This window comes from Leuciscus leuciscus (genome assembly GCF_965113295.1).
Source record: "Leuciscus leuciscus genome assembly, chromosome: 23".
NCBI lineage: Eukaryota > Metazoa > Chordata > Actinopteri > Cypriniformes > Leuciscidae > Leuciscus > Leuciscus leuciscus.
This window is the reverse complement of record NC_138747.1, coordinates 9,188,568-9,201,955: the sequence shown is the minus strand read 5'-3', so window position 1 is coordinate 9,201,955 and position 13,388 is coordinate 9,188,568. Positions and strand designations below refer to the sequence as shown.

The following is a 13,388-nucleotide window of genomic DNA, read 5'->3' as shown; positions in this document are numbered from 1 at the left end:
CCAATCGAATCCTACTATGGCGAGGCCTTATCTTATGAATATTAATTAGTTATAGCGTATCCTATCGACGCAAGGCTTCTTCCAATGGAAGGCGGGACTTCTTCGTGTTAATTAGACCATGCTCAGGTTGATTGGTGAGATGGCTTGTCTACTAAATATTAATTTTGCCATGCTCTGTCATTTTCAACATAGAAGGCGTGGATCATGAATTTTTAATAGAGAGGCCTTCGCCATACTATGATTAGGAAATTTGCTTCGTTTAGCAAGATACACTTTTTTGAGACGGGATTTCCTGCGAACTGGATGTATCTGCTGCGTAAGGACAGGGAAAAGTTTAGGGATAGAGAAAATGTCTGACACCGAAAACCCAAAGTGCCATTCTTTATCAAAGAATGAAGGTTTAACCAATGGAGGAAATAATGTTTCCAGTAACGTTTCAGAAGAGATGACAGAGGTATGTTGCGTGCGTGGATATGGTGCTCTTGGAAACCTGTACTCATCAATGTGTCGCGAAATGTACAAATCTAAACAGATGGTTTAAAAAAAAAAAAAAAAAGTTAATAGATGACACTCTGAATATTTGGTTTATTTGTATAGAAAGTTTTTCGAACTTATCACAACATTAAATCTGGATCGTTTATGGAATAAGAGAAACATCTGGTATCCTGTTTGTCAAGAAAGCACTGGAAAAGTGTGCTTGAAGAAAGTGTCAACTGAAGCACTGGAAATATTTGGCAAACATATTAGAAGTTCTTTACCTATTAATCGATGGATTGTTGGATTGTTATGAGTGTCTGTTGCCATACAACTTCAATTATGCATGGAGGAACAGTTTAGATAAATAAAACATGCACATATCAGTCACATTTCAAAGGGTTTTTGAGTGAAGGGTGTAGTGTGGGAGGGAGGTTATAGCATCAAATAGTTTTGGTTAGTTGATATGTCCTACTCTGAACTTCATTTAACCAGCTTTTCACAGCTTTTGCAAAGTATTTGATCTGTTTATTGTTATTTATACAGATTTTATGACATCAGTTACTTGAGAGACTACATGAAATATTTGTCACACCATGTGCTTCTCATTAAAATTAGCCAGTCAAACTGATTTTTCTCTCTTCTTGGTCTCTGATGTTTGCTGGTGGTGCTTTAGAAATTCGACCTTGCCACTGTCTATGTGTCAGATGCCCAGTATAACAGGAACATCTTTTTTGACACTTCACCACAGGCTGTGAGGTAAGAGATGACTTTCCACCAATCATTTATATAACCTTGACTATTACTAGGTTGTGTATTATAAAATCTGTAAAATATTCCACAGGTTGTACCTGCTATACAATCACTGGTTCATGCAGACACTGGTATATGTGTTCATCGTCATAAATCTTGCTCTGGCTCTCTTTGAGGATCCTGCTGTTGTTCCAATTCCTATATGGGTATGTATGGAAATATAACTTGCATTTACAAATTGTTCAGCAAAGCAGTGGATTAATCATTGACCACAATTGTAATTCGTTTTAGACCTTGTGTAGAATTGTGAATGGGTGGTTGAATATTTCTTGAATGCTCTCTGTATCTGTAGCTGATTACCTTAAAAGTCCATAGATATCCCCATCAGTTCATACTGCTAACACTTTCTCTGACAAGCAGATGCCATGAGATCTGTTTTTAACCACAAAACATGCATAATAATGCATCAAACTCTGTACTCTGATATGAAGAATTGGGGTGTGTTTTCATATTTAATGTTACCTATATTATTGTGTGACCAAGGAAACATCCCAGACAGTGATGCTATATATTTAATCGTTTTTTAACATAGCAACATAAACTACACACTTAGAAGAAAAGGTCCTATAGGTATATAGAACCCCTTAAAGGGTTAATTTAAGAAATGTTTCCTTATAGATCCTTTTCAGTATAAATAAGTGTTCTTTAAAAGTGAGTCAGAACTCTAGGGTTCTATATAGAACCACATTGAACCTTTTTTTTTCTTCTTGCTTACTGCTTTTATGACATCCTGGAATCCATGCCAACCCTCCATATGACACAATGGGATATTTCCTGGAGACTTGTGTTTATTTAAACAGCTTATAAATAATTCTAAATTATGTCTTTTGAAAATCTAAAAATACAGAAAGTTTTCTGAGATGGTTTGGGTTAGGGTTAGGGCATAGAATATGCAGTTTGTACGGTATAAAAATCATTAAGTAAAAGGAATGTCCCCATAAAACATTTTGTATATGTGTATGTGTGTGTTCTATAGGCGACTTCTACAATTGAAATCATATGTCTCTCTGCATTTACTGTGCGGATGGTACACTATGCCAAAGTCATTCCAAAGGATAAATTCTGGAAGGATCCCAAAAATATCTGCATCATAATCGTTGTAACGGTAGGCCTCTAATACATAGTTTTGGATTGTATCTTATTTACAGGTACATAATCACTTTTATCTTGTGTTAATTTTATAATACATTATTTATATAATATATATACCCTTAAAGTATTCTGTCTGTACAAACATGTGAAAATGCTGAGAATGTGCTCGTAACAATGTTGTGAAATGAACTTTAGCCCGTGTTTTATCATTCTCAGCAGTTCTGCAGGAAATGTGCCGTTCAATGACTATGAGTAGACATTTAGTGAAGTCAGGGAGAGGGTTTGTGTGTGTGTTGCATAACTGGACATTTTGAGAGTTTTTAAGTTTCACTGTATTCTTATTTCATTATCTTTCTTTACCCTTCCCACTTCACAGCTCTCTTTCATAGATTTGACTATATATGGGGCACTGAAAACATCAGGCTATTTTTCCATCCGATGGTCAAGGGTCTTGAGACCACTTCTGTTAGTCAATGTTACAGAGGGACGACAAGTAAGAAAACCACAATCAAAGCACAATAAACACTCACATTGTATATATTTTCTCAGAGTTAATATTTTGTGTATTTCTTGTATTTAATTAAGATGAAATGTTATGAGTAATTTAAATTTTCATGTCAGTTACTCTACTCCTAAAGTTGGCGAAAGCATACACTACCGTTTAAAAGTTTGGGGTCAGTAAAAAAAAAAAAAAAGAAAAAAAAAAAAATTATTTTCAGCAAGGTTGGAATTAAATGGATCAAAAATGATAGTGTAGACATTTATAATGTTACAAAAAAATTCTATTTAAAAAAAAAAGCTGTTCTTTTGAACATTCTATTAATCAAAGAATCCTCAAAACAATGGTTAGGTTTCCACAAAAATATCAGGCAGCACACGTGTTTATTAATTTTTTAAATAATAATAATAAGTGTTTCTTTAGCACTAAATCAGCATATTGGAATGATTTCTGAAGGATCATGTGACACTGAAGACTGAAGTAATGATGCTGAAAATGCTATCACATGAAAAAAATTACGTTTTAAAAATATATTAAAATAGAAAACTGTTATTTTAAATTGTAATAATATTTCACAATACTGTTTTTACTGTATTTTTGATCAAATAAATGCAGCCTTGGAGGACATGAGAGACTTAAAAACATATTAAAAATCGTACCGACCCCAAAGTTTGAATGGTAGTGTATGTCTATTGGGTACAAATGTCTCTCCTCCAGACCCATTTCTTTCTTGTTTCATCCTTCTGTTTGTCTGTAGCTGCGGAGGGCGTTCAGGAGTATACGGAATGCACTGCCTCAGATCTCCTATGTGTTTCTCTTATTCATGTTCAGCGTGTTGGTCTTTTCTCTCATGGCTCTTAAATTATTTGGGAAAAGGTAAACCTAAATAAAGTATCATCCATTTATACCTCTGTTTTTTCATTCATCTCAATTGTGTCCATTGAAAAATAGTTTACATAACCTTTTAAACTGCTTGTCATATCTTTTATTATTTTTTCTCAGGGGCCTTCTCACCATTGATGGTTCTCCATATTTCACAGACTATTTGGATATTGTTTTCGATCTGTACGTTTTGGTGACCACTGCTAATAGCCCTGATGTCATGTAAGTCTTGAGCTATTGCATTTTGTAAATCTTTGTTGTGTGCAATTGTATATTCAGCAGTATAAAAAATATCAGTCACCCATAATATGCTTTACGCATGCATTGTACACAACACAAACGCTTCCGTAATATTTTATGTTTTTATGTTTTCTTTGTAGGATGCCGGCATACAACTACAGTGTTTTCTTTACTATTTTCTTCATTCTATATATTGTTATCAACATCTATACCTTCATGTCCTTCTTTCTGGCTGTCGTTTACAATAACTACAAAAAGTACCTGAAGGTATTCACATTTTTTTCTGTCAACATGCACATTTTTATTTCTCACATTTTAAAGAAGTTATGAATCTTAGAATAAAATAATCTCGAATTAAAATTTATATTATTAAATATTAAAATTAAATAATTTAAATATTAAAATTAAATAATTTAAATATTAAAATTAAATCATATTAAAATGAATATTAATGATCAGTAAATTTTTTAATGAAATACCACATATTATGCTTTTTTACATATTCAACTTGCTTTATTGTGTAACGTTGCTGTTTGAGCATGAAGAAGATCTGCAAAGTTAGAAAGCACAAAGTCCACTTGAAAGGGAGTTATTCTCTATATTAATAAGCACTGGCTCGATTTTAGTCTTGAGTTTTCTTCCGGGAACATACACGTTACAATATTCCTCATTTAAATAATTCCTACCCGACGGATACACAAAATATAGGGGGCAAGGACTGGTTTAGTAGTGTGTTGTCGCCATGCCATTACCCAATTACAGCACACTTGTCCAACCGACCAATCAGAGCACATTGAGCTTTTTGGAAGGAGGGGCTTTATACTAGAATGGAACTAAACAGAGAGTTACTGACAGACTGGGAAGAGAGGTGCTGCACTAATGTGAAATATGTGAAAAATAAATTATTTGAACATTCAAGAATGAAAATGTATTCTAGTAGACCCCAAAAACAAAATCAAGACTTTTTAAAAGGGCATAATAGATCCTCTTGAATATTATTGTTCACTCCAATGAAAATACTTCTAGCTATCTATCTAGCTGTAGTGGAACACTGACTTGATTTCTTTCATGTTTCCTAGGAGGAAGTGCGGCAGCTGGTGAAGGCCAGAAGATATAAGATGTGTCGGGCGTTTTCTTTGCTTCAGGAGACCCGGGGTGAAGGTGGGGAGCCTGTGGTGACCCAGGCCAAATGGAACCTTCTGGTTAAACTCGCCAAGCCGAAAATCAGTATTGCTCACCGGGAACTGCTCTGGAGCGTCTTAGATGATCAGAATAAAGGACACATAGGTCAGATAGGTTTTTCTTTTCTATTTCATATTTGACTTCAGTTTTATTGACTTTTTCTCTTTTTTCCCACTTGATCTTTTTTTTTCTGAGCAGGAAAGTTTGCATTTGTCCAGCTGGCTGATCTTCTAAGTATCCAGGTGATCACAGTGAAGTCAAAGGCACACCCCATTCAAATCTGTTTCCCCTCTCTATATGATTCCTCAGCCAGCAGATTCATTCGCCACATGGTTCATCACAGGTATGTGGACACAAAGGGCCAGATTTACTAACAGCTTGCATCACCACAAACCCTTTTTTTTGCATTAAAAAACTACTGTCAGGATATTTAATAAAGACGCGCAGTAAAAAATTTGCGATGAAAAGGCATGGACAGTTATTTTTGCATGGACAGTGAACTTATTGCATATGCATTTGTAGGAGATTCCCTTTTAGACTATTTGCAGTAGTCAATTTTCTGGTATTTGTGCCTTTATTTCATGCCCAAAAAAGCATGTCTTAACCCATTTTGCGCTTGACATGACTGTGACTGTGGCTTTTTCACTTTTTTCACCAACTGGACTGTGTGAAGCATCAATGGAAAGGAAAACCAAAAAATAGGGGTGTAACGATACCCTCATGTCACGATTCAATATATATCATGACTCTGAACTCACAATATAATATTATTGCGATGCTCTTAGACATATGGACATATAACAAAAAATGTACTGTTGATTAAAGTGCAAAATGTGGTATTAACACAATAAAAATATTCATGATTCTGAATCTTAAAATACTGAATTATTTTAGACCAATATGCTTGCACTCTGTCACTGACTAGATGTATTTAAAATAATGTAGGCCATTTGCTTATATATCTATGGGGTGTTTTTAATATGCGTTAAGACAAACCATGTGAAAATTCATAAGTCAACACCATTGCTGAGTATTTTCTCCTTAAATGTGCAGTGATCAAAGCACAGTCTCAAAAACACGGTTTGAAATCGCTGATGTTTCGTACCAGCTACCTTGTAACCAATCATGTCAAGGTGTGATCGTCAACGAGTGGATCTTTGAGCTGGTGTGAGTGAGTGGACGTGGGACTAATTTGCATATTCATAGATCCGCGTATACTAAATAAGGCAAAGGTGTAGGGTTACATTCAAGATATTTTAAGGCATGAAGAATTTTTTCTCAAGGAAAAAACGTTTAAATATGTCATTTTGGTGATCAAAGATGAAATAAAATTATTGACTACAGGGTGACTTTAAGTATTTCTCTCTGTTTCTCTCAGCACTATATTATTTAGTATATTTAGTATACTATATTTAGTATTTCCTGAACTGGATGTGTCTCTGAATGCCCTTTCATATTAATCCAATATTTCATTGTTAATTTCAATTTACTTATACTTATGGACATTTCTCCTACCTCCACCTGTCACGCCAATATTGGAGAGGATCAGCATATTCTTAATGCTTGTGCCTGAACTGTTTCGACTTTCTTTTTTTTCTTTTACAGGTCCATACATTACAGTCAATGATAATACCTATCATACTTCTCATTAAGCCATCTGCAAATGTACATTAATAATCCACAAAAAAAAAGAAAAGCATCACAGGCTCGGTAAACAGTACTAAAGTAAGCAGGGACCCATTAGGCCTTCATTCTACATTACATACGCATAACCATTTTTAGACATAGTAAAATCAGAACGAGAACTAAAACAAACATGATGGGATAAACCTCAATGACTCATAAAGCCCTCTACCGAGGGGGAATAGAGAAAAAAGAAAAAAAAAGACACCAAAATCCACTTTAAACAAATGATGGGCGTAATGGAGTGATATACGTTATCCATCTTTCCCATCTTTTCAAAAAAGTTCCCTGTTGCAATCTCAAAGCAAAAGTAATCTTTTCCATCTTGAAAATATCGTAATGATAATGTCAATCCATTTCTCCACGGTAGGTTTTCCTGGTTTTAACCACCTTCTAGTAATAGCTTTTCTACTAGCAGCACTTAGGATTTTAAATAAGTTTTTGACATGAGAAGAAACATTTTCTGTTGTTAAGGCACCTAAATATAAAGACTCAAATTTAAATTGAATGTCCATCTGAAAAATGCTTTGCAAAACTTTATAAACCTCCCGCCAAAATGGAATCAATAATGTACAGGACCAGAAAATGTGAAAATGATTTGCTTCGAGGCACCCACATTGTCGAAGAATTGGTGTAGTGCTTCTTTTGAGCTGGAGTAATGAAAAACCTTATACGGTTTTTCCAGCAAAACTCTCGCCATAAAGATGAACTGGAAGTTTTCCACTGTATCTCACATAAGTTCTCCCAATCTTCTTCCTTTAGAACAACGTTTCCTTCCTGTTCCCATTTTTGCTTTACATACAGTGAACTACCTTTTGTTAGTTGTAGCCCCTTGTATATTCTTGAGATGAGCTTCCGGTTAGAGCCAGCAAGATAAGCTTCTATAAACACTTTTAACAGAATGTTATCCCAGCCTACTATTGTACACCTCTTCTGCATTTGGTCAATATAATGCTGGACCTGAAGGAATCTGTAAAAATCGTCCTTATCTAAGCCAAATTGCCTCTTCAGATTTTGAAAGCTATTCATAGTCCCCTTATGCAAAAATGTACAGTATGCTGTTAAACCTTGCGAAGTCCATCTCTTAAATCTTGCGTCCCATCTATAAGGCAAAAAATCGATATCAAATGCACACTATCTCAGGACCTTTACCCCATCCTTCAGGTTACTTTGAGCTATTACCTTGCTCCATATCTTAAGTGACAAACATATCCATGGGTTTCCCAATTCCTTTAAATTGTACAACAAGTCCTTATCCCCAATTGCAGCCTGAATTGGAAATTCATCTGACATAGCACTTTCAATCTCCTTCCATCTAGCACAGTAATCTGGGTTGCACCAGCATACTAATGGCCTCAATTGAGCAGCGGTATAGTAGTCTTTTAAGCATGGGAGAGCGACCCCACCCTTGATTTTTGTCAATTGTAAACTCTGGTATCTAATTCTTGGCCTTCGTCCCTGCCAAATGAACCTTGAAATATGTTTGTCCCACTCCTGAAATTGTTGGTCAGGTATATCTAGTGGAAGAGATTGAAAGAGATACAGCAATTTCGGCAAAATAACCATTTTGACAGATTCCACGCGTGATCCGAAATTAAGAAAAGGTAAAAGATCCCATCTCCTTATGTCTTCCCTAATCTTTTTGTTCAAGGGGAGGTAGTTAAGTGAGAACAAATTTGTCAAGTCTAGTGGAATGTTTACCCCCAAATACCTAATTGAAACCGAGTCCCATTTCAAATTATACTTATTTTTCATATTTACAGAAGGGCTGTAATTAAAACAGAGAATTTGTGTTTTTGGAACATTCAGCTTATATCCAGAGAAGGATCCATATTGCTCCAATAATTCCAATAGCCGTGCCAAAGACTGCTCAGGGTCAGTTAAATACACCAGTACATCATCAGCGAACAACGAAAAAAAAATGTTCTCCCCCATACATAGCGATTCCTTTAATATTGTTGTCCTGAATGATCCATTGGCTTAGGGGCTCAATAAAGATTGCAAACAGGAGGGGGCTAATTGGGCAGCCCTGTCTTGTTCCTCTTTCTAATGAAAAGGGGCTAGAGACAGCCCCATTTATTTTAATTCTTGCTCTTGGGCTATCGTAGAGAGCTCGTAATGTTTTAATAAAGGTACTATGAAATCCAAATTTGTCCAAAACTTTATATAAAAAAGACCAATTTACACATTCAAAAGCTTTTTCTGCTGTTTCGACTTTCTTAATCAAGAATTTTGATGCACATCCCCAAATTATACATCCACAGTTGATTACTGACCTGATTAATGCACCATATATTCATTCTAAATATTTTTGACTAGCTTCCCATTCAATTCCTTCTTGACATCTGAATATATTAGTCTGAAAGTGAGCCTGGAACCCATATCCCTAGATATCTTATAACTTTAACTTCTTCAAGTGTCTGACCGTTTAGTTTCTCTTTTATTTCAGGGAAATTATTTGGCCCAATTATCTTATAGTGTGTTGGGTGCCTTAACTGTGCTGAACCGTGCTGGTAGAACGCGTGTAGTGACGTCGCCATTCAGGATTGTTCACTTATCTGTTGCCTGGCTGCCAGTTTCTCTGAAGCTGGCCAATTGCGCTATTTGAGCGAAGTTAACAATAAAATTAAAACCTCTCATATCGTCTGTAAAATTAAAAACCATATCCATACCGGAATTTTATCCACTCCTGTTCATTTATTTGGAATGCCAGAGACCTTTTCCAAACGTATAATTTGCCAAGCCATGATATTTAAAATTTGCACTGATCTTGGTAGATTATGGAAATGAGCTGGCTGCATCTGTGGTGTTTAATCTGCACACTGTGTGAGTAGATCACCCACAGAACCATAACACTTGCCCTGTTTAGTTAATCTGGCCCAAAATGTTGATCTTGCATTGACACTAATACATTCACATATTTCTTTGGACAACAACGCTATTTGAATTCCATATATTTGTATTGTGCGTTTCAGAATGTTTGTGTATGTCTATGACCTGATTATTCTGGTGAATGCTGTGTTCATTGGTCTGGATGAGGAGAACCCTGTGGTATCAAATGCTGAGTGGGGTTTTCTGGCTCTTTATATGTTGGAGATCATTCTCAAACTCTACTCTACCGAGCCACGGGCGTTCTTCGCCCGACATCATTTCTGGAACTGGTGAGGAACACTTTGTTTTGTATGGCTCACTGAATTTGATCACATAACATCACCTGTGTGAGCTCACATGAAACTAAATTCAATCAACTCTATCTCTTACAGGTTTGACACTATCATTGTTGTGTGTGCACTCTTTGGCACCATCATTAACTCAGCACTCAAACACTGTAAGTGCACATGTGGATATTAGAAGATCGACTCATTTCTGCATTCTCTAAGTGTTTTATCAGAGCTGTTAAGTTTGATATAAACATACCTTTAAGAAGTCTTGTTGACTTTATCTTTATGTTTGCAGCTGGAGGTTACACGAGTCGTCAGATCTTGGACATCGTTTTTATCTTGCGAGTCCTTCGACTCATACGTTTGGTGGATTCCATAAAGAGGTGAGATAGGTTCAGCCAAATGCAAAAAAACCAAGTGATTTCTGTGCTTGAAAATACCTTTTATCAATTTGCCATGTGACATTAAACTAAAAACTTTCCTTCGCAGATTTCGAGCCATCATCAACACACTTATTAAAATTGGACCAACTATTCTTACCTTTGGCCAACTCATAGTGGTGAGTATTTACAGATTGTTATGGATTAGTTCACCCAAAACTCTAAATTGTCAAAATGTACTCTGCCTCATGTCATTTCAAACCTGTACGACGTTCTTCTTTGTGGTTTTGTCTATACAATAAAAGTCAGTGCGGTTTGTTTTGGACCCCATTTATTTCATTGTAGGAACAAAAACATTCTTCAATGTATCTTTGTGTACTTAGTGAGTAATAGGTAATAGGCATACACTGAGAAATATCAAAACTATGTTTCAATAATATTTATAATATGTATATACTACATATACTTACAATACCAAATAAAAAATCTCTTTTTAAAAAAATTAAGTAATAAGAACTATTCAGCAAGGATGCATTAAAATGAGTCAAACGTGACAAAGATAATATTACAAATGTTATAATGTTACAAAAGATTTATATTTCAAGTGCTTTTTTTTTTCTTTTTCTTTTACTTTCTATTCATCTATGAACCCTGAAAATCATGATTTCTGAAGGATGATGTGACACTTAAGACTGGAGTAATGGCGGCTGAAAATTCAGCTTTGCCATCACAGGAATAAATTACATTTTAAAATATATTAAAACAGAAAACTTTTTTCAAAACTTTTTTTTTCAATTTTAACTTATAATGATATTTTGTAATATTACTATATTACTGTTTTACTGTAGTTTTGATCAAATTAATGCAGCCTTGATGAGCGTATAGAGTTATTTCAAAAACATTAAAACAACTCTTACTGACCCCAAACTTTCGATAATGTGTATATCTATCGCATGCATTAGACTGGCTATTGCTTTTAAATAAAAATACAAATTTATTAAAGTGTTCCTGAGGAAGGAGTGGTTGCTGTCATCGTCTCATTGGTGATTCCTGTATACTGCACCATACCTGGCCTCAAGGTCACCTTGTACAAAAAAGTGGGGGGAGGATGCAGTGCTTGATTTTTGGCTATATTTAGATATAGGGACAGGGACATAATCATCAGAAGGGAAGCAGACCCTTTATGCCACATGTTAAACTGTGATTTGTGATGAGAAACATTATCATAATCAATATACCTGTATTTATTATAAATCCACTGCTGTCCCCCTACAGGTGGTCTATTACATATTTGCTATGGTTGGCATGGAATTATTTAAAGGAAAAGTTCATTTTTTTGAACCTAACTCTACAAGTCCTGATCAAGAGTACTGTGGAAACCCTCTCCTTAAAGGAACCGCTTTTGCTAAACTCAACTACTGCAAGAACAACTTCAATAATGTGATCTCTTCCTTCATCGTCTTGCTGGAACTCACTGTGGTTAATCAGTGGCATGATATCCTTTACAACTACAGATCAAAATGTATTTTTGCTCCAAGTATTATACTTAAACAAGTGTGTGAAACTGTAGACCAAGGTCTTTGAAATTTTTTGAAAGTTTCATGCATTGCTTTTCCCTTAACTCAGCTGCACTGTTGGCCAGCGGTTTCACAGCAGTCACACACGTTTCAGCCAGAATATTCTTCGTCCTTTTTCACATTGTGGTCGTCATTATTATAATCAAGTAAGAATGGAGTCTACTAGAATATTATTGTTGTGTTTTATTTTGAAGGAAAAATATGCATAATGTGAGATTTTTATTTCCCCCCAGTATTTTTGTAGCATTTATTTTGGAGGCCTTCTTGGTGGAATACACAATTGACAAAAGTGACCTGCAGACTTCTCTGGAGAAAAAGATAGAGGAGCTGGAGCTTAATGTCCAACAGTATGTGCCATTTAGACCTCATATCTTGTTATTTGATGAATAAAAAATGTTTCATGCATATGTGTGTGTCAGCGTAGGATCCTGTTGCTGTTGATTTTGGGTTTTAATGGAGGTTTGTGTGGTTTTGTGTTTGTTAGGGATGGTATGGACACAGGTCTTGTAGATGCAATGGAAAGCAATGAAAATGACCTGGGTTCCTCTGAAGCTGGCAAACAGAAGCCCTCCCTCATGTTCAAGATTGCTTCAAGAAGTATTTTATTTTATTATTTTATTGTTATTAATTGTTTGTTTTATTATTTGGTGTATTATTTATTATTATTCAAATTTTAGTCAAGTCTTGTCAAATGCATTTTTAGTTTTGTTAGAGTAAGTATTGAAGGACGGCAAAGTGTGTGTGGGTGTGGGTGTGGGTGTGTGTGTGTGTGTGTGAGATATATATATATATAAATTTGTTTTATTTTTCCAGGATCCAGAACTGTGGATGGACTTTTGCAGCGGATGTTTGAAAGAGATCTTCGTCCTGAAGACTTCAATGAGGATGAAGAGCCAGAAAACATAAACTTCTCAAACCCTGTCTTTGACTCAGTATAACTGACAAGAAACTAAAAACTCCCCAAAACTTGTAAATATATAAATACAGTTTGTATCAAAGATTCTTTATATGTATGCAATATTTGATAAGATGTATTATATATACTTTGCTATGTGGACCACTAATAGTGATTTTTCAATCATCAAAGAGTCATTTTTGTAATCAAATGTGTGTGTATAATATTATATAAACATATAGGCTTAAAATGTGTGTGTTTTTTATAATTGTTTTGGGAAAAATGCACTACATGACCAATAAGGATTGCCCCAGAGTAAAAGTTTATACACATACCAATTGAAATAAAATACAAATTATTGTAATTATAATACGAGAGAGACTCGTTGATATCCTAACGTATCCCATAAGAACTAAACTCTATTCACGGGCTTATAATGTGCTGTCAAGAGCTCACCAACAGGGAGCGGAATACCGTGTGTGGAGCATCAGCATCGCTGTGGTGGAGGTC

At 35.2% G+C, this 13,388-nt stretch overlaps 1 protein-coding gene across 1 annotated transcript; it reads left to right on the top strand.

The window, feature by feature from the left end:
* Window positions 1-192: 192 nt before the first annotated feature.
* On the top strand, window positions 193-13,248 carry tpcn3 (two pore segment channel 3). The gene is made up of 19 exons (XM_082155381.1): window positions 193-454; window positions 1,151-1,233; window positions 1,319-1,433; window positions 2,264-2,392; window positions 2,756-2,872; window positions 3,636-3,754; window positions 3,881-3,982; window positions 4,141-4,267; window positions 5,080-5,287; window positions 5,381-5,525; window positions 9,841-10,026; window positions 10,129-10,193; window positions 10,322-10,409; window positions 10,516-10,585; window positions 11,682-11,901; window positions 12,039-12,129; window positions 12,217-12,330; window positions 12,468-12,580; window positions 12,797-13,248. The coding sequence occupies exons 1-19, from the start codon at window positions 350-352 to the stop codon at window positions 12,919-12,921; spliced, it is 2,322 nt and encodes a 773-aa protein (XP_082011507.1). The 5' UTR covers window positions 193-349; the 3' UTR covers window positions 12,922-13,248.
* The last annotated feature ends 140 nt before the right edge of the window (window positions 13,249-13,388 follow it).